This window comes from Phascolarctos cinereus, unplaced genomic scaffold, assembly GCF_003287225.1.
Source record: "Phascolarctos cinereus isolate Bilbo 61053 unplaced genomic scaffold, phaCin_HiC Scaffold_4;HRSCAF=312, whole genome shotgun sequence".
NCBI lineage: Eukaryota > Metazoa > Chordata > Mammalia > Diprotodontia > Phascolarctidae > Phascolarctos > Phascolarctos cinereus.
This window is the reverse complement of record NW_027555847.1, coordinates 21,670,302-21,695,937: the sequence shown is the minus strand read 5'-3', so window position 1 is coordinate 21,695,937 and position 25,636 is coordinate 21,670,302. Positions and strand designations below refer to the sequence as shown.

The 25,636-nt window shown below is 47.0% G+C and overlaps 1 protein-coding gene across 6 annotated transcripts in view; it reads right to left on the bottom strand.

Moving 5' to 3' along the window:
* FLNB (filamin B) overlaps window positions 1-25,636 on the bottom strand; it is a 155,881-nt gene that overhangs the window by 48,419 nt on the left and 81,826 nt on the right. For all 6 annotated transcript variants that reach the window (XM_020968927.2, XM_020968928.2, XM_020968929.2 and 3 more), the window contains exons 11-20: window positions 21,848-21,984; window positions 20,978-21,171; window positions 18,162-18,275; window positions 17,423-17,566; window positions 17,071-17,194; window positions 16,549-16,709; window positions 14,129-14,219; window positions 13,649-13,818; window positions 6,282-6,399; window positions 2,545-2,807 (exon numbers count right to left, since the gene is read on the bottom strand). In XM_020968927.2, coding sequence (XP_020824586.1) covers window positions 2,545-2,807; window positions 6,282-6,399; window positions 13,649-13,818; window positions 14,129-14,219; window positions 16,549-16,709; window positions 17,071-17,194; window positions 17,423-17,566; window positions 18,162-18,275; window positions 20,978-21,171; window positions 21,848-21,984 — 1,516 coding nt within the window. The remainder of the gene's footprint in view (window positions 1-2,544; window positions 2,808-6,281; window positions 6,400-13,648; window positions 13,819-14,128; window positions 14,220-16,548; window positions 16,710-17,070; window positions 17,195-17,422; window positions 17,567-18,161; window positions 18,276-20,977; window positions 21,172-21,847; window positions 21,985-25,636) is intronic.

Here is a 25,636-nt window from a genome sequence, read left to right as displayed (position 1 = left end):
AAAAAAGATGGGAATAATCAATGTCGGAGGGACTGTACCCAAGACTAGGACATTGATACATTATTGGTGGAACTGTAAACTGGTGCAAACATTCCAAGAAAGCAACTTGGAATTATGCTTTTAAAGAAAAGGCAAATGACATGATTAAAACATATTACTTTTGTTGAGAACTCATCTGCAGGAATTTTCCTTTACTTCATCAGAATCTAATTATGGATTTCTGCTGATAAGTCTTAAAGGTCTCCTTTTCTTTAAAATACACATGACTGTGTCAGAGGCTTGTGGATCCCATGTTTTTCAGACTTTTGTCCAGTTTGTTGTCTCTTCTTTGCAAGAATAAAAAAACCGAAGATGGGCCACAGGAAGGTATTTTTCTTTCTTGACACCTGGAAGATTTTTGTCATAGTAATGCTGTAGTTTAACAATTCTGTGCCTTGAAGATCTATAGGCGGGATTTCTCTGTGGACCTCTCCTTTCCAGTGTTGCCTGATTACATCTACTTGGAAAGGTTGTGTTTTTAATGGGTCCTTTTTTTTTTCTTTCTTATTAGCCTAGGATTCTGACTAATCTAATGCTCATACCTTTCACTCTGCATTCTAAATCTCATAATTTAGTACAAATTAGTTGTCTTAAGGCAGATTACATCCAGGCCTTTTTCTTCAATTTTATTTCTGTTATTTACTGATCTTTGATTGTCTTTATTACTTTGGATTTTCTCTAATTTGTCTAATCAATTCTCATTTCACAAAATATTAACTGAATTTTTAATGTCCTCTCTTAATTTATTTAGTATCTTATTAAAGATAGCAAAGCATAGTTAGAGAAAAGGCAAAATCCAGAGTCAGAATGACCTGGGTTCAAATCTTTCCTCCAATGCATATTGACCATGTGACCCTTTGTTACCATCCTGGAACCTCAGCAAAAAGTTGGTTAATATCCTGGTGTCTCCCACAATTGTGTAAGACCGCAAACTGCTGTAAGACACTTGCTACTGGGGATTGGTAGAGGGAATTTCCTCACTGGGAGTTCCAAACAACAATAAGATCAGAGATCTGAACTATATGTAAATATAGTTCTGTATTCTAACTTATCCTTCAGTATCTCTTCTCACAACTGAAACTCTGATGTTTCAACATCCATTTCTCAAAAAAAATTCTGATGAACCTGGAGTTTTTACATTCAATTTTTGGGTCATTTTTTTTTCAAAAACATGGCTCCTTCTTTCCATTCTGGGGTCAAAGTGGTACAATAACAGTGATGTACGCCACCTGGGTAATAGGGGCAAGTCTTCAGAATAGGGATGTAGAATGTGGTCTTCTAAAAGACCATGGGAACTCTGACCTAGGAACTATAAGCTAGAACTTGAAGCCACAGAGATAGATGGTCATCCCAAATGGGGCGGGGAGCCAGGGAGGTGTGTAGTTACCCCTTGTGGTTTCTGGTCTTCAGATCCGTGGTCACACTGGACTGATGCCCACTCTACAGTTGCTGGAGGCTACAGCTGGTCATTCGGCAAGGGCTGAAGGCCACATCAGGTCAAGAAGCCAAGTCTGAAGCCTGCTTCAGACATTTACTCACTGTGTAATCTCTCTGGGTCTCACCTTCCCCATGTGTAAAACTGGATAATAATAGCTTCTATCTCATAGCTGAATTGCTTGGCAAACCTTTAATCATTGTTGTTGTAGTCATGTCTGACTCTTCATGATCTCATCTGGAGGTTTTTTGGCAAAGATACCACAGTGGTTTTCCATTTCCTTCTTCCAGCTTATTTTAAAGATGAGGAAACTGAGACAAGCAGGGTTAAGTGACTTGCCCAGGGTCACACAGCTAGTAAGTGTCTGAGGCTGGACTAGAGTTCATGAAGAGCCTTCATGATTCTAAGCCCAGCACGCTATCCACTGGGCCGCCTTTGGCAAACCTTTAAGTGCTAGGTAAATGCTACCACTACTAAGTATTTCATCTATGCTAGAGGTGCTCCTCAACAGCTTAGGCCAGCCCAAAGGGACAGAGGGAGGTCACAGGAGGGCCTTGGCAGCTCACGGCCCTGAAGCCAAAACAGGTAGAAACAGGATGGTGGCCAGCCCTCTCTGGGCAGCTATGTCCAGGAGGTGGCATGAGAGCCAAGGGAGACAGGGTTCAACTGCAGTGACTGCCATGATCGAATCTCTCCTCCTCCAGTGCATTTTCCTTTGCCACCCCCCCACACCTTTCTCTTACCCTTTTTTATTGTGTAAGGGGATGGGGGGCAAGGAAACACAGCTTCCACATCTTTGAGGGGATTAAGGTAAAAGCCTGTGACCCAAATACCATCATATAGGAAGCCAGGTGGCTTCTCACAGCCCCCAAAGTCAACCTTTCCTTTAAGTTACCAGCGACAGAAAAGCAATGCAATAAAATCCCACACCAGTCTAGACCAAAGTGCATGCTCTGCACCCCAGTCAGAATTCTGGAGACCAGAAGTAATGAGAGAGGACAATGAGGAGGTCCAAACTGCCAAGTGCATCCCCGTCTCCGAGGCAGGGAGGGGAAAGGAAACACCTTTACCTTCGAAGGATCCGGGGGCAGGGAGGCTTCCACAGTGAAGGGACTGCCCGGAATGGGGTTCCCATCATAGCTCACATCCACAGCGTACAAGCCTTCCTCCTTGGGGATGTATCTGGCTGTGCTGTAACCCTTGCCTGGGACCGGGGCCACCAGGCATGGCACCACCTGTCGAGCAGGGCTTAAAATGGTCACATCCAACTGGCCCTGCCCACCGGCTCCTCTGGTGTCCACCATGAACTCCTGGTCCTTTCCAACTTCCACTCCTAGAAGCAGAGAACAGAGTGAGACAGGGAAGTTTACAGAGACACCGCCACACTGACGGAAAAGAGTCTGGGCCATTCTGGCGGCTCTCAAAAGGACGCACTTCCAGAGGTCGAGCCTGGGGCAGGAAGGGAGATCTGGGATGGAGACACACACCCCACCCCACCCCCTTCAGAAAAATCCTTGGCATGGCTCCTTCTGTGCAACTTACAGAAGGCTGGTGGCCCACCCAAGTCACAGTATGCATGTGTCAGAGCCAGGTCCTCCTGGGTTCGAGGCCAGCTCCCTCTAACTCCACCACACCAGGCTTTCTCCAAAAGAATGTTGTTAGGACCAGACAAGGGAGAAATCTTGGAAGAAACTCCAGCCGGGTCGTATCCTTAACCCTATTTGGTGGGGACCTATGCCCATAGGGCATAGGAGGGAAGGGATCTAGACCCAGAACTTTATAACTATATATGGAATGCCCAGCTCAAAAACTCCCCGATGACCCCATCCATCCCAGTGGAGATCAGCAGAACAACTGACTGCCGTAGCCTGTAACCACACCAGGAATGCCACATCCATCCACATCTTGTATCTCATGAACAGAATGCTCTCCCATCTGTCCGGCATCTTGCAGGGATCCCTACCTCAGGTGCCATCTCTTAAGAGAAGGTGTCTCCTAATGCCCAGAGCGGTCAGCATCCTGCGCTCCTGAATGGACTCTCTACTCTTTCCTTAATGATGCACGTTTTGTTTTCCCTTCAGTAAAATGTAAACTCCATGACCATTTCATTTTTCTCTGTCACCCAAGTGGCTAGCACAGTGCCTAGAACATCGCAGCAACTGCTCAATAAACACTTGGTGAATCAGATCTCGAGGGCCCAGGGCCCTGAGAGGTTATAACAAATCACTAGTCACACGGCTAGGGGACTGTGTCAGATGCAGGCCCTGAACCTAGGTCTGACCCCAAAGTCCACCCTGTGTCCAATGAGCCTTCCATCTCCCTCGGGTCAATGACACATACAGCCAACAGCAGAAAAGGGCTAAGCCTAGAAGAGAAAGGGGATTTATAAGTGGGGCACTGAGCAAAGCCAATTCTGGGAAACAAATGGATGCCTGGGAGGCCTAATGGCTTTACTAAGAGACTTGTCATTTGGCCAGATAACTTTGGTGCTATTTTTGTCAAACGGGCAAAGTGCTTTCAACAAAGGGAAGTAGTGAGGTGACTGGGCACCCGCCCAGTGCAGGGGGAAAAGTTGCCCGCATCGCCAACCCCAGCACATATTTCACAGCCACATCGCTGCCCGTCTGGTCAAAACGCAGCTTTCTACTGAGCGTGCTGCCTGCTTCTGGAGGAGCAGTCACCAGGGAGGTCAGGTGCATCAGAGGAAGGGGGCCTCTTACTCGCTGGCACCCATCACAGCTGGACCGAGGCCTGGAGTGACCAGCAGCAGCTCTGCCGCTGGTCAAGAACGGCACATGCCATGACTGGGCTTAAATGTCCTCGGAGTGTCATCTCTGCGCATTGGGCAGAACGTGAGGGGGAGAAAAGTAACTGAGTGTCTACTGTGACCTCCTCTTCCCTCGAGTTCTGGAAAGTTCTTGGAGGCCAGCGAGCTTGATGATCTAAGCTTCACTGGTCATGTTTCACAACAGGACCTGAGATTTCAATGGCACAGGGCATTTCCAGTGAGGACACTGCCCTCCCCAAGGCAGGTCAGCACCTACTTGGGGGCTTGTAGTCTTTGAGAAAGAGTTCTTAAATATCTTTGTGTCCTGGGGCACTGTGGAAGTCCGGGGAAACCCACAGACTCCTTTTCTGAGAATCAGGTTATAAAATACATAAGAGCTGTGGAATCACAAAGGAAACAATTCCACTGAAATACAGTGGTCAAAATACTTTTAAAAACAATTTTGCGGCCCTGAAGCTAAAAAGCCACATCCCTGAGAGCTGCCTCAAGCATGCAGAGGTTAAGCATTGTGTTGAACCAAGGCCATGCACCCAGGGCTGGGGCAAACCTTGACTCTAGCCTGGCTCTTTCTACAGGGCCACAGCTGCCCTGCTCTGCGTCCTTTCCAGTGTGGAAGGTGTGCCTAAATGGGTCTTTCATCCAATTTAATACAGCACGCATTTATTACGCGCCTATGACATGCCAGGTCACACAGTGAGAGTTGGGTGCCAGAGGCAGCCTTGAACCCAGGCCCAGGGTAACATGTAAGGAGCCATGATGAAGGGGCTCTCCAGGAGCTACGGTGCAGTGTGGGGAAGGAGAACGGTAGGCAGGGTGAGGGAGCGGAGGACCAGACGCCCACCTTGGGCTTCCTCCTTCTTCACTGAACTGAGGGGAGATTAGTTCCTTCAATCAATGAGCATCGGATAAGCAGAGGAGAATAGGATCTTAGACTTAGAGCTGGGGGAAGCTTTGACGCCATTAGACCCCAGACCCTCAATTTCCAGGTGAGCAAACAGAGGCAGAGAGAGGTTAAGTGACTTGCCCAGGGTCACACAGTCACAAAGTATCTGAGACTGAATTTGAACTCAAGTCTTTCTGACTCCCCTCAGCTTAGCAGGTTACATTTCATTCCAGAGGCTTTAACAGGGTGTTACCGTGAAGGTCACTTAGCACGGTGACATGGTCAGACCTACGCCTTAAGACTATTTTGTTTTCTTTTCCTTTCTTTTCTTTTCTTTTTGCTTTTAGGCAATTGGGGTTAAGTGACTTGCCCAGGGTCACACAGCTAGTAAATGTCAAGTGTTTGGTCTGAGGCTGCATTTGAACTCAGGTCCTCCTGACTTCAGGGCTGGTGCTCTATCCACTGCGCCACCTAGTTGCCCCCAAGAAGACTATTTTGGCAGCTAAAATGAAGTTGAATTAGAAAAGAGAAAACCCTCAGGCCTCCACTTGGGAGGCCACTGCAATCACAGTGGCACCAGGGGATGAGGGCCCAGACCAGGGCAGTGGGAGGGGGAGGGAGAGGTGCTATAGAAGGAGAATCAATAGGACTTGGAAAGTGACCATCGGAACAAGGGCAAGGGACACATGAGAAAGGGTCCTATAGCCTCGGACCTGGCCAAGGGTGAGGATGGGACCCCCACCCCCTACAGAAATAGGGACGTTTGGAAGAGGGAGGGGGAAGGGAGAGAGAGCGACTTCTATTGAACCAAACAATATGAGTTTGGTAGCTAGGAGGTTCAGAGGGAGGCAGCCAGCATGAAACAGCATATAAAGCTCTAGCTGGGAATCCCAAGAGATCTGGGATCAAATCCCAGCCCAGCCCCCCCAGCTCCACTTCTCTAGGCCTCAGTTTTCTCACCTATAAAATGGGGACACCAAGTACTTTGTCCCAGGGTGGCTGTGAGGCTCCAATGTACACAAAAGCAGACTGCACCCCAAAGCCACTCTCTAAGTGTCAGCTACTCTAATCGTGATCTTCAGATGAATCGGGGCGCTGCTTCCCGACCGCCCCCTTGCCCATGCGGGCACACTTACGGTTCTCCAGCCCATTCAGCTTTATCTTGCTCAAATCCAAAGGGGCAGCAACCTCTACCACAAAAGGGCTTTTGGGAATCGGGTCTCCACCATAGGTCACCAGGACTTGTGTGCTGCCCTGAAACAAACAAAAACAGCGCCGTTCAGAAAACCTCTTGGACATCAGCCCATGGAGACATCATGGAAGCCTGGCGCTTTCTGTTTCTCCCAAAAGCACGAGCTACCAGATGGCCTGCAGCCTGGTCACACCTTCTCTGGCTTCCGAGGAGGTGGCAGAGGGAATAAAGCAGAACACACAAACCAGAAGGGGCAAAGGTAAAGATACAGCAGCTGCCTCATTCCAATGGGAGCAGAGTTTAGCTCGCGCTGCTGTTGGCCGGGAAGAGGGAATGTGTAGAGGTTGCCCTGAGCCACCATGACATGACCACATGTAGCACCTGAGCTGCTTCTCCAGGAGAAGCAGGCCATTAGGAGCCCTGGAGGAAGACTCCACAGGGTCTGAGCTGAGCAGGCCCTCTGTCTTCCCCAGCACCAGCCCCGCATCAGCTGACCCCACTATTTGCTTCTCCATCCCTGGCTGGTTTTACTGCCCATCGCTCCCACCCCACCATATGGTCTGATGCCTGAAGGAAAGTCCACTGCCCCCAGCAGAAGGTCCAGCTAGGCTACCTTCCAAAGGCACACGCGTGCCCGTGGGGTGTGTGTGTGTGTGTGTGTGTGTGTGAGAGAGAGAGAGAGAGAGTGGGGGGGGGTAACCTGAACAAAATCTGCTGACAAGAAAGGAATGGGGGAAAGTGGGAAAGCGCTAAACATTTCCCTTATAATCTGACAGTCCTCAGGCGGGCTCAGGCCTTACTGATTAAGCCTCAGAACAGTAGCAATTTAAAATAATCCAAGTTCCCCTTCTGAGTGACCACAAGCAAAATGAACATTTCTTGATACAACATACTTCTAAGTCAGGCTTTCCAAAACTTTGTGCAAACCACGAAATTAGAAAGTTCTCAGGATGAAATCCCAAAGCAGAAGAGATCTTAGAAGTCAATTAGAGATAAGGGCACTGAGGCTCAGGGAGAAGGCGCGGTGTGACTGGGAGGACACAGCTAGCAACGGGCAGAGCTGGGATCTGAACACAAGACTTGCAACTCCAAATCACTCAGCTGCAGGATCCTGCTACTTCTTTTTATTTAATTTTGGAGGCAAATAAGGTGAAGTGACCTGCCCAGGGTCACACAGCTAGTTAAGTGTGTGAGGCCAGACTTGAACTCAGGTCCTCCTGACTTCAGGGCTGGTGGTGCTCTGTCTACTGCCCCACCCAGCCACCTCATCTGCCATTTCTTGATATTGCCAGGAGGTATGTTACAAGAGCCCTCGTTATAACTACAGTTAGCTGAGTTTCCCAGCACTTCCTATTTCCTTGTTTTCCATAAGTCCCAGAGCTCCCAAAGTTTCCTGAATGCTTCAGCTCACCTGAAGGTACAGGACTTTACCAAAGGTTAGACTGCTTGTCTATTCACCATTAGGTATTCCAACTAACAAAAGGATCTCAGTCTTGTCTTCTCCCATGATAACCAAGGACAAAAATTATCCAGCCCCTTTCCCAACAGCCAATAATAAAATTTAATTTAATTTAAATTAATTAGAAAAAACAACTATATCCTTCACTTCCTACCTGAAAATGGCATTTGGATTTCTGGACAGAAATAAAAGGCTCCTGAGGAAGTGTGCCTATCAAAGGTCAGAGGTTACATGTGTATTCAAAGGAGCTTTAGAAACCACAAAGGAAGGGAAAGGGTAAAAACTCCCTACATATATTATGTTCATGGCATTGAGAAATAGGAGAGAGTAGCTACAAAGTAAGAAGATGAGATATAACAGTCACGCAAACAAAACCCAAGAAAGATGCCAGTAGGAAGAACTGTGGCTCTGAACATCTGCACACAAAGGTACAAGCAAGCTGAATTAGGCCTAACACAAAGAGGTGACTTTGACCTCAGGGTATCATTGACACTTGGTGGGACAAGATCCAGGACTGGAATGTGGCTTAGGACGGACATGCCCATTTAGAAGAAACCGGATGGGCAAAAAGAACAGGGGAGCATCCTCGTGCGGGGGAAAGCAGAGGCACGGCAAGAAACGTCTCGGTGAAAGATCAGTGGAGGCCGAAAGAGAAGCCATTTTGTCATCAGAATACACTACAGACCACTGGGACAGAAGGAGTATGAAACAGATGAATTCCTTTGGAATTCAGAGCAGAGAAGCAGGATACAGTAGTGATAGGGTCCTTCCGCTGTCCAGACAGCTGCTCAGCTTCTCTCTCTTTGTTAGAAGCCAAGGAGTTAATAACTTACTGATCTGCCTTAATTCATTCTCCAAAAGGTGGAGAAACCAACAAAGAGAAAGTCTATTCTGTGCCCGAATCTCGCTCACTAAAACAGAAGCCATTGCTAGGGTGACACTGTTGGGAACCTTCCTTCGCAGACTGTAGGAGAAAGGAGAGGAAAGCTAGGAAGAGCCCACCATGCACGCCAGACCTGGGGAGAACAGATTTCAAAGAGCTCAATGGACAGATCTGGAGGATGCAGACTAAAATTGTGTAGGGAAAATCAGCACAAGAGGAATGGCAAGCCATCAAGAATGAAACTTTGAGGACACAGGAGAAACAGTTAGTCACTGTCTGAAAAGCCTGATGTGGACGCACAGGGAACTCACCAAGCCAGAAAGAATTGTAGGGACAGCTAGGTGGCGCAGTGGATAGAGCACCAGCCCTGCAGTCAGGAGGACCCAAGTTCAAATACGGCCTCAGACCAAACACTTGACACGTACTAGCTGTGTGACCCTGGGCAAGTCACTTAACCCCAATTGCAAGGAAGGAAGGAAGGAAGGAAGGAAAGATTTTTTTTAAAAAAAAGAAAGAATTGTAAAAGATGCTTACGAAGAGGAAAGGCAACAGACAAAGGGAAAATACAATCGGGTGGAACAGTCTGTTAAGAATAATTCCAGGGGTGCAGTGACTCCAAAATGAGCTGTAGCTGGAAATGGTGTTCAACTCTATAAGGAGGAGAAGTGGTGGACCAAAGAGAGGACAGGTTCTCTGTAGGTTGGGTAACTGTCAACAAATTGGGTAGAGCTACTGATTTTGGTTTTCCTTCTCCTCTGCCAAAGAGAAGGACTTTCGCACTGAAAATAACAGAACAAAAATGGCAAATAGAAAACTGGGTCCCCAGATCAGCAAATAACTATTTTAAGGGAGGCATTAGATGAAGCCTTGGCACAGATAGGTGGCACAGTGTATAGGGCACAGGGCATGCAGTCAGGAAGACTCATCTTCCTGAGTTCAAATCTAGCCTCAGGCACTTACTAGCTGTGTGACCCTAAACAAGTCACTTCACGGTTTGTCTCAGTTTTTTCATTTGTAAAATGAGCTGGAGAAAGACATGGCGAACCACTGCAGTATCTCTGCCAAGAAAACCCCAAGCGGAGTCACGGCGAGTAGGACAGGATTGAAATGACGGCACAACAAAAGAGATGAAGCCAGCCCAGGGATACCTCTTCCTCCTGTTCCTGAAAGAACTGGTGGATATGCTCAAGGATGCGGTGGAAAAGAAGACAAAAGGAGGGCAAATGCGCTGACTCTCAAGGAAAGAATGGGAAGCATATGCAAATAAAGTACGGATGGTCATTGGCAAAACTCCAGAATAGGTCACTCAAGAGAGGAATGGCTAGTGAACACAGAGGGAAGGAAGGCACGGGAAAGAGCGAACGGAAAAAGGTCCGGAAGACCTCGCTCTCCTTCCTTGTGTGACCAGGTCACTAAACTGGAGCACTGGAACACTGCTATGTGAGCTTATGTGTGTACACATATATGTAGGCACGTGTGTTTGTGCATGTGTTCATACGTGCATGGACACATGCATGCATGTAGAGGTATATATATGTAGAAATGTGTGTGTAGTTCCATGTCTGCCTGCATGTTGTATGTAGAGAGGTATGTGTGCAAGGATGCATTACTGTATATGTGTATGCATGTAGAGATGGTGGTTGTACGTATATGTATGCATGTAGAGATGTAGGTATGGTTGCATTACATAGGTTTGTAGAGATGCGTGTGTGTATGCATTAGTACACATTTAGGTATTAGAGAAGGGAGTATATGTAGATGTGTGTGTGCACATTACATGCTGCCCCTGCTTTCCTCTTCAGGAGCAGGCTGGACTAAGTGTCCTGTGGGGTTCCCGCTAGCTCAGATTCCTAGATCCCCAGCAAATCTTGCCTCCTTATATTTGCCACCAGCAAGGCTCGACATTCCTGCTTTGCAGGGATTTGCCAATTCTTTCAATGCCAATGACATCAAATATAAAGAACTAACTTTGCCTTAAATAAAATTGCAAAGGGCTATTTGAGGGTGGGGAAGAAAACTTGAATCTTTTTTGCCTGAACTTTGAATTTGAATTGATTGTGCTAAAGATAGCCCAGAAATGGATAAGCTTTTCCCCTAGTGTTTAAATCATATCTATATATACATACGTGTGTGTGTGTGTGTGTGTGTGTGTGTGTGTGTAAAAAACAGCCATCACTAGCCTACTGGACAAAGGTGTCTCTAAAGCAGGAATTATTTGGGGTGATGAGAATTTTCTTATCCCCCCTCCCCCCACCCAAGTCTCCCAAGCTCTTGCTAATACTCTGTAAGACCACAGTTTCTTATGCTGAGTCAAAGACAGCAGCCAGAGGTCAGACCGAGGGACTTCTTAGGTAATCCTAAAGGACCAGACAAACAAAGCAGCCCTCATTTCCCTCTTTCTGGCTTGTTCACTGGCTTTGGAGGACGGAGATATTTAGCAGGCAAGAGGAAGAGCTATATCCTAAGAACTCTAGGGGGCTCTAGCCAGAGGTGACCACAGCAGAAAGCACACAGCAATGACCCAGGCAAGCTGGTCAGTACGGTAGCCAGCATGCCCCGAGCCTTCTGGGACAGAGCCCTTCCAAACCAGAGGCCTCCGCGGTGGCCACTGTGGGCCAAGCAGGCCTCGCCCAGTCTACCTGCCTCACACTATAAACTAAGGAGACCAGAGAAGAAACAATGGATTGGAACAGACAACCAAAATTCCCCTTCAGGAGGTCCTGGGATCATCGGAGGACCCCTCCGTCATCAGGCTAATGAAAATGGCCGGTGAGAGAATGCCTGCCAGTGGCTTTGCAGCCTTCCAAACGCGCCGGGGTGGAGAGCCGAGGGCCATCCGGCTCCTGAGCCAGCGCTGGCAAACAGACCATGGCGAGCCGTCTTCCCTCCTGCTCCTGGAGAAGGGGCACGGGAAGCGCCCGAGGACAGCCTGCTGGCACAGCAGCAAGCACATTCTCTGCCTTCTGGGGAGAGCATTCACCCGTAGCCAAGACACACCCACAGCCACATAGCTGCTGGAGCAGCCACATTTCTGGAGAGGGAGGCTGTGTTATGTCCTCAAAGACGGCCCTGAAAGGTGTGCCAGTGGGTGTGACGCCCTCCCAACTAGTCACATACCAACCCAGGAAGCCCACAACGGGTTGTGAGAAGCAGGGCTTGCTGGGAGCAGCCTCCAGAGCAGGGCTTCTTAACCCTTCATGGGCCGTGGAGCGCTTGGCGCTCACTGGGGAGGGCGCTCACTGGGGAAGGCGCTCACTGGGGAAGCCTACGGATCCCCTCTAGGAGCTACGTTTTTCAATGTACAAAATAAAGTACACAGGACTTCAAGGAAGCCAATTATGTTGAAATACAGTACTCAAAATAGTTGTTTTTTTTAAGTTCACAAACCTCAGCTAAGAACCCTGGCTTTAGGTCATGGCCATGCCCAAAAGAAGGTCCCAGAAAGACAAATCTAGCTTCACCCAAACAAAGGAGTTAAAAGGACATGGATTATTCTATAATGTGTCTTAGCACAACCCGCCTAGCCCTGCCAGAATAATCAAGCACACAGCCCAGTCTAGCAGAGAGTCCCATTCCTCTCACAGCAGGGAAATTTTCAGAGCTCATCACCCAGATCGTTCAGGAAAGCCATTTCCAGGTGATGTTTCACAAGTCCATCATGCATCGGAGCCTCGGATTCCTTCCTAAGAAGATGGAAGTCAGCCAGATGAGCCCAGAAGATGGGAGAAGATTCTTCTCCATCAGTTATGCTCTCCAACAGTTATGCTACACCTCAACTCCGCAGCCATGCACCAAGTGAGTGGCCGTTCAGAAGCAGCAAAGAGCAATAGGTCCCCTTCAGGGGCCTATAAGCTGTCCCAAAGCTTTTATAAACAGAAGACAGGGTGGTTCAGTGGGAGGAGTTCTACACAGGGCTCACGTTCAAACTCCAGGTCTGACACTACCTCCATGGGCAGCTGGGGGCAAAGATTTCACCTCCCTGGGCCCCTTTTTCCTTTTCTGTAAAATCAGAGGGCTGAACAGGGGTGCCTGTGAGGGCCCTTCCAGCTCAGTGCTAATGATCTTATAAACTCACATGTAGGATCTTCTGCAAGTCAATCCTCCTCGGTAAAGCCAGGAGGGGAACTAGATGGTGTCTGAAGTCTCTTTTGCTTCTGGATTTATAAGATACCTAGAAGTGGCTCCCACTTGTAGGTTCTCAGCACCCAGACCAACTGACCTTAAGGGTACATTCCAATAGGCAGGTATCTGCCTCATTCTTGGTCATCTCAGATCTGCCCTCATCAGGCCAATTACTCGGGCCTTGATGCCCAGTGACATTTCGCTGCCAGACAGAAGGCTGGGCTGGAAACTGTTTTTAGCATCTGAAAGAATTAAACATTCCTTTGGGTCCTCCCTCAAATTAGCCTGTTTCAGGGAAACTCAGACTCTGCATGTGAAATTGGTTGGCACCCCGTCTGTGAGGGTCAGTGCCCAGGCTATTTCAATGCCTGCCTGGATACAAAACACCACCACAGTGGCTCTCACCGAATCAATGACTTGAGATCTGAGCTCAAGAGGCAGGTTCCCCGAGGTCCAAATGAAAACAAAAACAGCATCACACACAATGAGGCAACACACCAACCCAGGCCAGACAAATGCTCCCCAGTCTGGGACTGGGTATCTTCTCCAAACAGAAAAAAGCAAAAACAAAACAAAAAACTCCAAAACAAGGTAAGCCTCACTAGTTTGTTCTCCCTCGGGTCTGGACTATTTCAATCAAAGGCCTCCTCACTGTGAGCTGTGAGGGCAGTTGTCAAGATTTCCCAGACAGCTGGAACAAAGCAAGAAAACTTTACAGTCTGTTAAAGGTCAGATGCTTCCCAACATTGCCCAGGGACCCACTAGAGCCATTCATGTTTAAAAACAGAAATGGCCTTTAGGCAAGGGGCTGGCCCTATCGCCATAGCCAGAGGAGAAAGACGCCCACCTGTTGGACCGGTGTGTATTTCACGGTGTGGGAATAGTCATAGTTGTCGATGATATCCAGATCCCGGACAGCAGCCCCAGCCTGGGAGCCAATGAACTGAACATCTAGCGGCGCTTTCCCCGCCCCCTTGGTGAAGACGGTGAAGTGAGTTGGTTTTCCATTTTCCACCCCTAGAAAGAAACACTTTGAAGTCAGAAGATGGGCAATGCACTCTCCCGAGGAACTGGTGTAACAGGTCTAGCTAAGAGCTACGGGGCTCCGTGGTCTCGGCTCTTCTAGACTGAGTCTATTTCTTTTTTCTCCATCTGGAAAGATGCCATGATATAAGTGCTTCCTATTTCTAAATCAACATTCTTGATACAAGATCTACTTTTCGTAGAGATAAGCCATCACCCACGCCTTTTTTTTTTCAATTAAATCAGCATGCCAATTTTCATCTCCCAATGCACTGCCGAAGCTACTTGTGGGAGGGTCACCTACCTGCCTTACTGAGCCCGGGGCCCTCTGCTCTGACTTTGCTGGCATCATGCGAAGGATCAACTCTGACACGGAAAGGACTGGCAGGGATTTCCTGAAACACAAACAGGTTTTCGACAGAGAAACCCTCCCAGATCGATACCAGATGGATCCAACCTTCCCTCTGTTCAAGTCAGACCCTGACACTTCCGAGTATCCCAGACGGTCTCGTTGCCTGATCACCAGGTACCCACAAGCACCTCCACATCAGGAGGCCCTGGGACACAGTGGTGTAGGGGCTGCCAAAGCTGCTGCGGTGGTGTGCCATATTTGTATCTGTATCCTCTCTCTCTCTCCTCTCTCTCTCTCTCTCTCTCTCTCTCTCTCTCTCTCTCTCTCTCTCTCTCTCTCTCTCTCTGTCTCTCTCTCTCTCCTCTCTCTCTCTCTCTCTCTTCTCTCTCTCTCTCTCTCTCTTCTCTCTCTCTCTCTCTCTCTCTCTCTCTCTCTCTCTCTCTCTCTCTCTCTCTCTCTCTCCTCTCTGGAATTCCAAGTGAGGAAACCCCCTCTGCCAATGCAGATTAACATGCATCCTGCACCTTACAGTCTCAGAAAGTGGGCTGGGGGTATTGAGAAATCCAGTGAGGGGGGCAGCTAGGTGGCACAGCGGATAGAACACCACCCCTGGAAGTCAGGAGGACCTGAGTTCAAATGTGACTTCAGACACTTAACACTTCACAAGCTGTGTGACCCCGAGCAAGTCACTTAACCCCATTGCCTAGCAAAAAAAAAAAAAGAAAGAGAGAGAGAGAGAAGTCCAGTGAAGGTCACACGGTCAGGATGCTTCAGAAGTGGGATTTGAACCTTTGGATTTTCCTGACTCTGACGCTCACTACACCATACTGTCCTTCTTATTAGCCAATCTAAAAGGTGCCAATTATCACTAACGGGGGGAGGGCATTTGACTTTTCTAGGCCTCAGTTTCCTCATCTGTTGAAGAAAATGAAAGGGAGGAGGAGCAGAGTTGGAGGCCATGATAATCACGATTCTTCCAGTTTAAACATTCTGATTCTGAGTTAAGAGTCTTCCTGGTGGACAGAGATCCCAAAGTCAGGAAGAACTAGATTCAGGGTCCCCCTAACATACATTGGTTTTCTGATCCCCGGCAAGTCACAAAAACTTCTTGGTGCCCCAGGCAAGCCCTTAAGGCCATACCTTGCAGAGCAGATGCCCCTCTGCACTGGAAGGGAGTTTCTTCAACTGGAACTCCACATACCAGTGAAATCACAGGGTCAGATCACGCTAAATTCCCCCTCCCCTGACCAATAATAATAAATGAACAGGGCCTATCTCTCCACATAGTCAGTTTTTTCTTTGCATGAAGCTTTTCGTCATTTTAGTGAATATTTTATTCAATTCAACCATGTGAATGAATCATCAGTGCCCATCTATTTTTAGTTAAGGACAATTTGTAACTGGACAAGCAACTCTGAATGAGTTGCTCATCTCCATCAGAGGAAGAGCTTGAAAGAATCACATCCTCAAAAAGATTCCAGGTTACAAGTGGCCTGTGCTTGGAAGAAGAGGTTCCAAGAGATGCTGCTGAGTGAAACCCCGGGCAGACCACGAATGCTTCCTATTTAACCCAAAAAGCGTGGAGGAAGGAAGGAAGAAATGGGAGCGAAAGGATAAAAACTACCCCCAGGGCAGAGGTTTGAGACCTCTGAAGGGGAGGAGAAGCTACCACCAGCAGGAAGTTGCAAGGGCACCATTTCCCCCCAAAAGAGTTCTCTGCAGGCAGGCTAGAGAGAGCCAGTCCAGGCCCAGGATAATTTAGCCACACTGAACCCAGAATAGTTACCACCCATGTCCATTCTTCCCCAGAGACTCTTGGCCTTGTGAGCCATCATTTTTTGCTGCCTCTTCACGTTCATCCCTTTTATTCATACTGCCCCCTCTAAACAGACTTCAAAAACGACCCCCCTTACAGCTGGTTATTGGGAAACAAAAGCGCCTCTCTTTCTGAAAGGGCGTTTTAAACCCACTGGACCATACCCCGGGGGAGGATGCTTGGACCCCGTAGGGACCTTCTCATCAGCTAAGCACTGGGCTTTAAAGATGGAAAACAGAATGAATATTCCATCAGATCCTGGGGTGACCTATTCATATGGAAAATAAGTTTTGTGGCTAGTTCTGATAAAATGAGAAAGTAGTGTTATACTGTCAAACAAACCAGAAGCTAAGGAAGATGGGGTGGGAAGAGGAAAAGGACACGGGACTGGGAGCAGGCCCTGCTCAGCCCCTGGGGCTGCCAAACCAGGAAGGGATGGGTTGCTTTGTCAGCACCTGTCCAATCAAGCCACGCCCCTCGTGTTGAGTGCCAAGTGAAGCAACTGGTAACCACCTCCCTGCCTTCCCCTGGAGCTCTTCTGGACCCACTGACAAACCTTGGAGGCAAAGAGAACTTTGATGGTGTATCTGCCGGGAGCAGGGGGTGCATATTTCACTGTAAATGTATCATTGGCATTGTGAATGATGTCAAAGTCCACATCTTCCTCATCGACACTCAGAACTCCAGCATCACATTTAATGCCAACACTGACATCACCTGAAACAAGTCATTGGATTAATGCCCATTAGAAGAAGAGCATATTATAAAGAGTCTCATGTCAATCATATCTTCCTTAAGGTTCCCAGTAAATCCGTGGGAATTTCAGCTCCCAAACATGTAAGAGTGCAAAATGGAAGCTTGGAGCTGTACAGATTTTTTGTTTACTTGGCTACAACATTAATGAGCAGACACATAATAATAAGAACAATGATTTTCCTTTGGTTCAGCTTTCAGTTTCAAGTTAGCTTTCCTTCAGAGGCGATTTATATCAATAGAGTCAACACTTGGTCAACACTCAGCAATACGGGCAATTATCGAAGGGTGATAATAGCCAACGTCTTTGATCAAGCGCTCTTACCTTCCCCTGCCTCTGTGCAGTCTACGGTGAAGTGAGTGGGCTCATTGGCTTTTAGACCACTTCTCTCCACACCCGGACCAAACACTTTGACCTTCTGAGGGTGGCTCCCTTGACCAACACCAACCTAGAGACCGTGTTCAAATTGTGAGAAATCATGAGGCCACTGAAATCAACAGTGCAGGTCTTCCTTGTCATTCAAAACCTACTGCAACACACTCCAGTTCATTATTAAATCGTCATAACCAAGGGTCCCTACTGGTGGGTATCTGCTTAATCATCTATTTTCTGACCCATGCAAATCTGTCCCAGACCACAACTTGCCCAATCCTAAAGGCCGTGTTCAGTTACCCACCCTATATGGACTTTTGGGGACATTCACCCCTCCCCACACGACGGAAATTGTATGTTTGATTGGCTTCAGCGGTGTGTAGCAACAAGCGTAGGTCCCATCCATCTTGCTCTTCATCTGTATCTCAATGGGATTGCCTTCTCCATCCTGAAAACAATTATCAAGACCTTAGCAAGAAAGCACAAGCCACCCTCTTATTAAGAAAAAGAGAGTAAGTAGACTACTTTGAAAAGAGGTGATTCATGAAATTGCCTCAAAATCTTTTAAAAGCCAAATGGAAAGATAACACGACTTACTGGCTCCTGTCCGCAATTCCTGCTCTTACGTCTTGGGCTCATTACAAGAGGGTAGAAGGTTGACAGCTTCCTCTGTTTCTTTCTCAAGTTACAACTATTTGGTTCCAATTTCCACTCCCACTTTCCATTATCTTCTTTCCTCCCCAAACCTAATTTTGTTTTGCTGGAAAATTCCTGGGGATCCATGGGACGAGCTAGTCTTGAAGAAGTAAACAGGCCCATCTGCTACATGTCAGCTATGAGAGGCAGTCCCTGAGCAGAGAGCGCCAGCCGGGAGAATGCATTACCACCTTTCATCTCTAGCCATGTTAGTGCTGTGGTTCAGAAAACAATCTGCCTAGTGTCATCAGACCGAAAGTACCTTTATTTGGTCACCTGGCTTTTATGAAGTGTCTCCTATCCCTAGACAGCAAAGACACCCAGCTACTGGACCTACATGAACTTACCTGAGCATAGATCTTCAAGGGTGCCTTCCCAGCATCCTTAGGATCAACAGTAAATTCTGCCAAGTTGTTGACAATACAACCAGTCTTCTCTAATCCTGGACCATAGGCTTGAACCTGGGAGGAAGAGGAGATGATGATTATTCTCCTGTGACATCCAGGAAAAAGAGACAAGTCAAGTTAAATCCAAATAGAAGGCAGGGAAGAATGAGGAAGCTTCTCTTAAGAAAAAATAAAAAGCAATCCACTCCACAATTGGAAAGAAATATGATGTTCCCAGCACATGACTGGCACACAGGAAGTGCTTAATAAATGTTTGATGGTGGACTGATTATGAGGATGAGATTCTAACACTAGAGATTTCCCCTGTACCAGTGTACCTGTTGAATGAAGGGAAGGCAACTGGACTTCACTGGGCAGAGAAAGACACCTCTCTACCTAAAATGGGTAGAAAACCAACCCATAGGCTGAAGCCTAATCAAAAGTGACAAAAGGGTGCTGGTCACAGGTAACTGGGACGAGTGACCTTCCATCTCAGTGTCACCATTACTGCTTTAAGAGTCAGAACCCAAAGCTCAGAGAACATTCTACAAGGTTGGCAGTTGGGGGGCGGGGGGATGGGAAGTCTAAGCGGAAGGGGATCAAGGAGGAAGGAGAGAGAATGAAGCCCCCAGTTGCTTGACTGAGATGGTAGGCACAAGCCTGGCTTGAGTCCAGCCTGTCCAGGAAAGTGGCTCATTTCCTGTCAGCCTTCCTCTTTCACAGTTTCGTCAACCTGTTCCATAGATCACCCAGGGCTTCTTAAACTTTTTTCCACTAGCAATCCCTTCAGCGCTCTTAAGTTTAAGAAGTAGGGGACCACATGGTAGTCAAGCTACATGTGTTTTCCATCTACAATGCCACCTTCTATACATCAACCTTTCCTGGCTTCTCCAGCTGCTACTAGGGCCCCCCCTCACCATCACCACCAAATGACTTGTTACCCAAATTGTGAATACACAAATACGTGGGTATGTGGTTGTACAGGTGTACACTTATATATGTCTCCCCCTGGTTAAATTCTAAGCTCTCTTGAGAGAATTAACAGTCTTTATATCCTCAATGCCCAACCTAGTGCCTGACACATAGTAGGCACTGTTTATAAATGCCTGTTGACCTGGTAAGATTTAAGAACCCTGACCAAAGCAACAGCTGACTCCATGCCTCCAGAGTACTCATGATGAAACATGGTGCCACCTTCTGCCAGACAGGCAATGGAATGAGGCGTGGAATGAGATATATTTGGGGACATGGCCAACGCAGGTATCGGCTTTGCCTGATCCTATGTATTTGTTTCAAGGTTTCTGTTTTACTTATTCTGACCCCACGTCCAGTCCAATGGGGGGAGGTGGTAAGGATAGAAAACAGATTTCTGTTCATTGAAAAAAAAGATTAAAATAAAACCAAAAATTCTGGTTGATTGATTAGTAGAAAAGAGAAAGGGAGTTAGGAAGATAATCAATAAACATTCATTGAGTGCCTACTATGTGCCAGGCAATGGGGATATAAAAAGGGGCAAAGGACAGTCCCTGCCCTCAAGGAGCTTACAATCTAATGGAAGAGACAACACGCAAACAGGTATACAGCAAGCAAGCTATACACACAGGATAAACAGTAAATAATTAACAGAGGGAAGGTGCTAAAATTAAGAAGGAATGGGGCAGGCTTCCTGTAAAAGATGGGATTTTAGTTGGGACTTGAAGCTGGGAGGTCAGTAGGAACAGAGGATGAAAACTTTCTAGTTCTGCTTTTTGGTCCATACAAGTGGTTTCATCCATAGAGATAATTCCTGGTGTGGAAATTCCCTTCACAAATGCAGATGGACAACTCTTTTGTAACTTGGCCTTAGACAGCTGCCTGGGGACAAGGAAAGATTACAGTGACTTGCCTGGGGTCACAAAGCTAGTATACTTCAGAGGCAAGGCTCAAACCCAGCCTTCTATCCATTAGGAACACCACTTCTCACATACACATAAGTGTTGTGGGTCTCCTAAAGACAAAGGAATTGGCCAAGGTCTCAGGCCAGAAAATCTGAAAATCTGTTGTATCCCAGCTGAAAGACTCAATGCTGCTTGCACAAAGTCTTCAGTGGATGCATGACAGACTGAAGATGGGAGATGGGAAGGACCTCCGAAGTCAGGAAGTCCAACCCCCCTCATTTTACAAATGAGCAAAAACTGAGTTAGCACGAGCAGCAAGATGTTAGCTCAGCTCCTCTTAACTCCAGGGACAAATCTCACTCCCCTGTCCTATGCCACCTCAATCGCTCAGCCAGCATCTATTAAGCACCTAAAATGAAGCAGAGATTCTGAGCTGGGAAGGACTTCAGAGGTGATCTAGCCTCCCCCTACACCCCATCATTTTACAGTCGAGGAAAGTGAGGCTCAGAGATTTGCCGACGAATCCACGAATAGTAAGCATCAGAGGCAAGATGGGAATTCTGGGCCTCTGACTCCAGAGCACTATGTTGCCTCCAGGAATCCATCAATCAACCGGCATTCATCGAGCACCTACTGCATGCCTCGTGCTGGCGATACAGAGCCAGAGACAAAACGGGCCCACTCTCAGAAGTTTCTATTTGGTCCAGGGAGACACATGCACATATACAATACAAGGTCATGAAACACACAGACATCTTCTGAGAGGCCAGAGGGCACACTAGCAGCTGAGAAGACTATCCTGGGACTTCCTTCAATATTCCGTGCAATCTTGATTTATACTCATTGATAAATAAGTTGGGAAAGAAGGGGGAGGCTCTAGGGAAGCAAGCATTTTCTCACCAAGTCTGGGTTGAAGTCTCCAGAGGCTGGCTGTATGTAGGCCATGTAAGGACTGTCTTTGATGTCCTCGTCATCACACATGATATGGACGGCGTATTCCCCAGGCTCCTTGGGCCAATATTTCACATCGCAGGACCCGTCGTTCTGGTCATCATATTCGATCTTTGCCTGGGATGGGCCTTCGATAGCGAATCCTAAGAGGTGACAAAAGGCACATTGGATTTGAGGCCATGTGGGGAAAAACATGCAGGGGACCAGAGCCAACAGTTACGTGGCCTCTATTGCTGGCACCAAGCATGGTGACTTTTCCAAGAGGCCGTGGTCCATTACAGGTTTTTAAAAGTCCTACACGTAAACTCATTTAATACAGCTTCAAGTGGGACTACAGAGATTCCATTTCAAGGACGTGAGTTATTTACATCGGATGGTCACAAGAGGTATAAAGCAAACAGCTTGTACAGTGGGTGGGAGGGTCTGAAGAAATTTAAAGCCTCATGTATGTGTTAATCACAGCAAAGTCAACAGTCTCCATTCACACACCTACAACTGGAGGGAGCCTCAGTCAAGGCTACTTTACAGATGAGGAAACTGAGGCAGATCTAGACTGGAAGGGATCTCCGAGGCCATTTAATGAACCCATTTTACATATGAGCAACCAGAGGGAGACCTGAAGTGACGTGATCAAACTCATACAGTTAAGAAGTACCAGAGGTAGGTTTCAGATCCTCTGAATCAAGAGCCCATCTTCCCACTCTACAACACTACCCAAAGGTTCTACTTAAAGAAGGAGGAGCTATAGAATCAAGACAAGAACCACCCAAGGAGTTATCGGTAGTATTCACAGGACAGACCATTTAATTACAAGCTTACCCAGTGATCCCACTTCAGAGCCAATGGACTCCACCACAAAGTCTGCTGACCTCCCAGCAATGCCTCCATGAAGACCAGGCCCCCATGCTCTGACTTTCTGGACACCTGCCTCGGGACCCACTTGGACTTCAAAGGGACTAGAAGGAAACACAGGTTTGCTTGCATTAGGAAAGAAGGAGACATCCTAATAACTGCAAATTAATTTCTTAAAATTTATTATTCATTTTTGGCATTCTTTTTAAATTTTGAGTTCTAAAATTCTCAAACTCCTTCCCACTCCCTTCCCCACCCACCGAAAAGGCAATCAATACAATATCAATTACACCTATGAAATGATGCAAAGCATTCAAGAAAAATAAAGTCAGAAGAGTATATTTCAAACTGCACCCAGAGTTCATCAGTTCTCTCTCCAGAAGTGGATAGCATTTTTTCATCGTGGGTCCTTCGGAATTGTTTTACATCATTGTATTGATCAGCATAGTCAAGTCTCTCCCAGTGGATCACCATTCTTGATTATACTCCTAGCTCCTTTGCCTGCCAAAATACCCTATTTCATGCCCTCCACTCCTTTAACATGGAAGCCACTAAATCTTCTGTGATTCTGATTTTGGTTCCATGATATCTGAATTGTTTCTTTCTGGCTGCTTGAAGTATTTTCTCTTTGACCTGGAAGTTCTGGAATTTGGCTCTAATATTCCTGGGAGTTTTCACTTTGGGATCTCTTCCAGGAGGTGACTGATTGGTGGATTCTTTCAGTTTCCATTTTATTCTCTGGATCTAAGACACAGAGGCAGTTTTCCTTGATAAATTTCTTGAAATATGATGTCTAGGCTTCTTCTTTGATCGTGGCTTTCAGGCATTCTTAAATGATCTCTTCTCAATCTATTTTCCAAATTAGTTGTTTTTTCGATGAGATATTTCACATTTTCTTCAATTTTTTTTTCATTCTTTTAACGTTGTTTCATTGTTTCTTGAAGTTTCATGAAGTCATTAGCTTCTACTTGCCCAATTCTAGTTTTTAGGGAATTATCTTCTTCAGTGAGCTTTTGTACCTCTTTTTTCATTTGATCAATTCTGCTTTTTAAGGAGTCTCTTCCGTGAATTTTTATGTCCCATTTACCATTAGGCCAATTATGGTTTTTTAAGGTATTATTTTCTTCAGTATTTTTGTTGCCTCTTCTTACCAAATTGTGAATTCTCCTTTCATAATTTTCTTGTATTACTCTCATTTCTTTTCCTAATTTTTCTTCTACCACTCTTATCCGTTTAACTCTCGTAGGAATTCTTGTAGGGTGTGGGTCCAATTAGCATTTTTCTTTGAAGCTTTGCTTATAGCTGTTTTCACACCTTTGTCCTCTGAGTTTCTGTCTTGGTCTTTCCTGCCACCACACTAGCTTTTTATAGTCAAATTCTTTTTTCGTTTTTCGGTAATTTTCCAGCCTATTTATTGACTTGGAACTTTATGTTAAAGTTAGACTCTGCTCACCTGGGGGTGGGGAGGCACTGTCCCAACCTCTAGGCTTTTTTCATGTTGCTGTTTTCTGAGCTAGTTCTGGGGGTGGGGGTCTCCAAGTTTTTGGTGCTCCCAAGATGGCGTGATCCTGGGAGAGGCACGATCACTGCTCTTCTAATCTGTGCTCTGGTCTTTACCCAGGAAGGCCACAAGTGCTAGTACTCATGACCAGGACCCCTGCTTCCTTGTGACTGACCACAAGCACTCTTCACCACCCTGGAACTGTGCCCCAGAACTGTGTATAAACCAACAGAGCTGCCAAGTTGTGCCAGCTGCACCAGGTTCCAGCGAAGCGTCCCCTGTAGTCTTTCTGAGCAGTCGTCTGACCCACCCTTATCACTGCTGGACTGAGAGCTGAAGTTGCTGCTACTGCCTCTGTCGCAACCGCCATGTGTGTGGGATCCAGAGAGGCCTCCAGCCATGTCACAGACTTCTCCCACTGACCTTCTAAGCTTTCCTGGGCCAGAAAAATGACTCCCCCTGACCTCTTGCTGACTCTGCTGCTCCAAAATGTGATTTGAGGTATTATTTTAAAGTTGTTCAGAGGGGAACGTTGAGAGAGTTCAGCTGGGTTGCCCCTATGTCTTCTACAAATGAAGTCCTCCCACCATTACATGGGGATGGCAACAATCTTGAAAATACTTTCTCCTCAAGCTCTCCCTCCCATGAACTTGAGAGCTTCAGCCCGTACTTACTCAGGTCCTCCTGCCCTGCTGAAGTGAAGAGCTTTACCCTCTTAGCATCCCCTACACTATTGTGCATTTTGTACAAAAGGTCTAGAGTCTGCAACTTGTTTTAAAAAAGTATTTTGGTAAGTGTATTTCAATCTAATTGGTTTCCTCGATAATCCTATGTGTTTTATTTTATGCATTTAAAAATATTGGTCTAAGAAAGATTCCACAGTCTTTTGCCATAGTGCCAAAATTGTGTGTGGGGGGGGGGGTGGCAGGGGCGGGGACCCATGACAGACAAAAAGGCTAAGATCTATGGTAGTGGAAAATGAAGAGCTGATTTGTTGGCATGCCAACCAATAGGAAGATGGTGGATAAGAGCTAGCTGGGGTTTCCCAAGGGTGGTGGTAAAAGCTGGAAAAATCCAGCTCATCAAAACCCAACGAGACAAATAGGACAGCACAATGAATGTGCAGTCTCAGCTATAAGGCATCACACAAATGTAAGGCAGCACAATTACAAAGCTTCTGCCAATTACGTGATGACACTTTCAGGAAAATCCAGGCAATAGGACTTGCCTAAAATCTGGAAGAAGTGCAAGGGCTCAAATATGCCGCAAGAAAGACTCTCCCAGTTCTCCCCCCACCTCTCTGTCTGCTCCTGCTCCATCTCTTTTACTGGATCCTCCACCAGATCACCTTAGGAATCCCACAGGGCTCTGTCCTGGGCCCTCTTCACCTGGTGATCTCATCAGCTCCCATGGATTTAATAACCCTCTTTATGCTAGTGATTCTCAAATCTCTCTATGCTGCACCTGCTGACCTTCAATCTAGCATCTCCAACTACCTTTCACATATCTCCAACTGGATGTCCAGTAGACATCTTAAGCTCAACACATCGAAAAAAGAACTCATTATCTTTCCCCCTAAACCTTCTTTCCTCTCCCATCATCCACACTGCTGTAGAGGGCAACCCCTTCCTCCCAGTCCCTCAGGCTTGAAACCTAGGAGTCATCCAGATTCCTCACTATCTCTAACCACCTCCCCACCCCATTCAATATGGTGTTAAGGCCTATCTGCAATGTCTCTCTAAGATGCCCCCTTCTCTCCTCTAACACTGCCACCACTTTAGTAGAGGCCCTCATCACCCTATACCTGGACTCTTACAATAGCCTGCTGCTGGGGGGGGGGGGGAAGAGAAGTTCTGCCTACCTGAAGACCCTCCCCACCCTAATTCACTCTGGTCTGATAGCACCATTCCCCTACTCATTAAACTCCAAGCACTCCCTATCACCTCCCAGATCAAATAAAAGAAGCAGTGTTTGGCATTCAAAGCCCTTCTTCACCTTCTCCCTCCTCCCTTTCCAGCCTTCCTATAGCTCACACACACACCCCACCCCGTCCCCCGATCCTGCAACACCAGCAAGCTTGCCATTTGCTATTCCTTGAACAGGCCCCTCCACCTCTGGCTCTGGGCATTTTTCTGGCTGCCCCTCCTCCCCAATCCTGGAACGCTCCCCCTCCTCTCGGATTACTGACTTCCTTGCCTTCCTTTAACTCCCCTACTCCATAGGAAGCCTTTCCCAATGCCCCTCAATATAGAGTC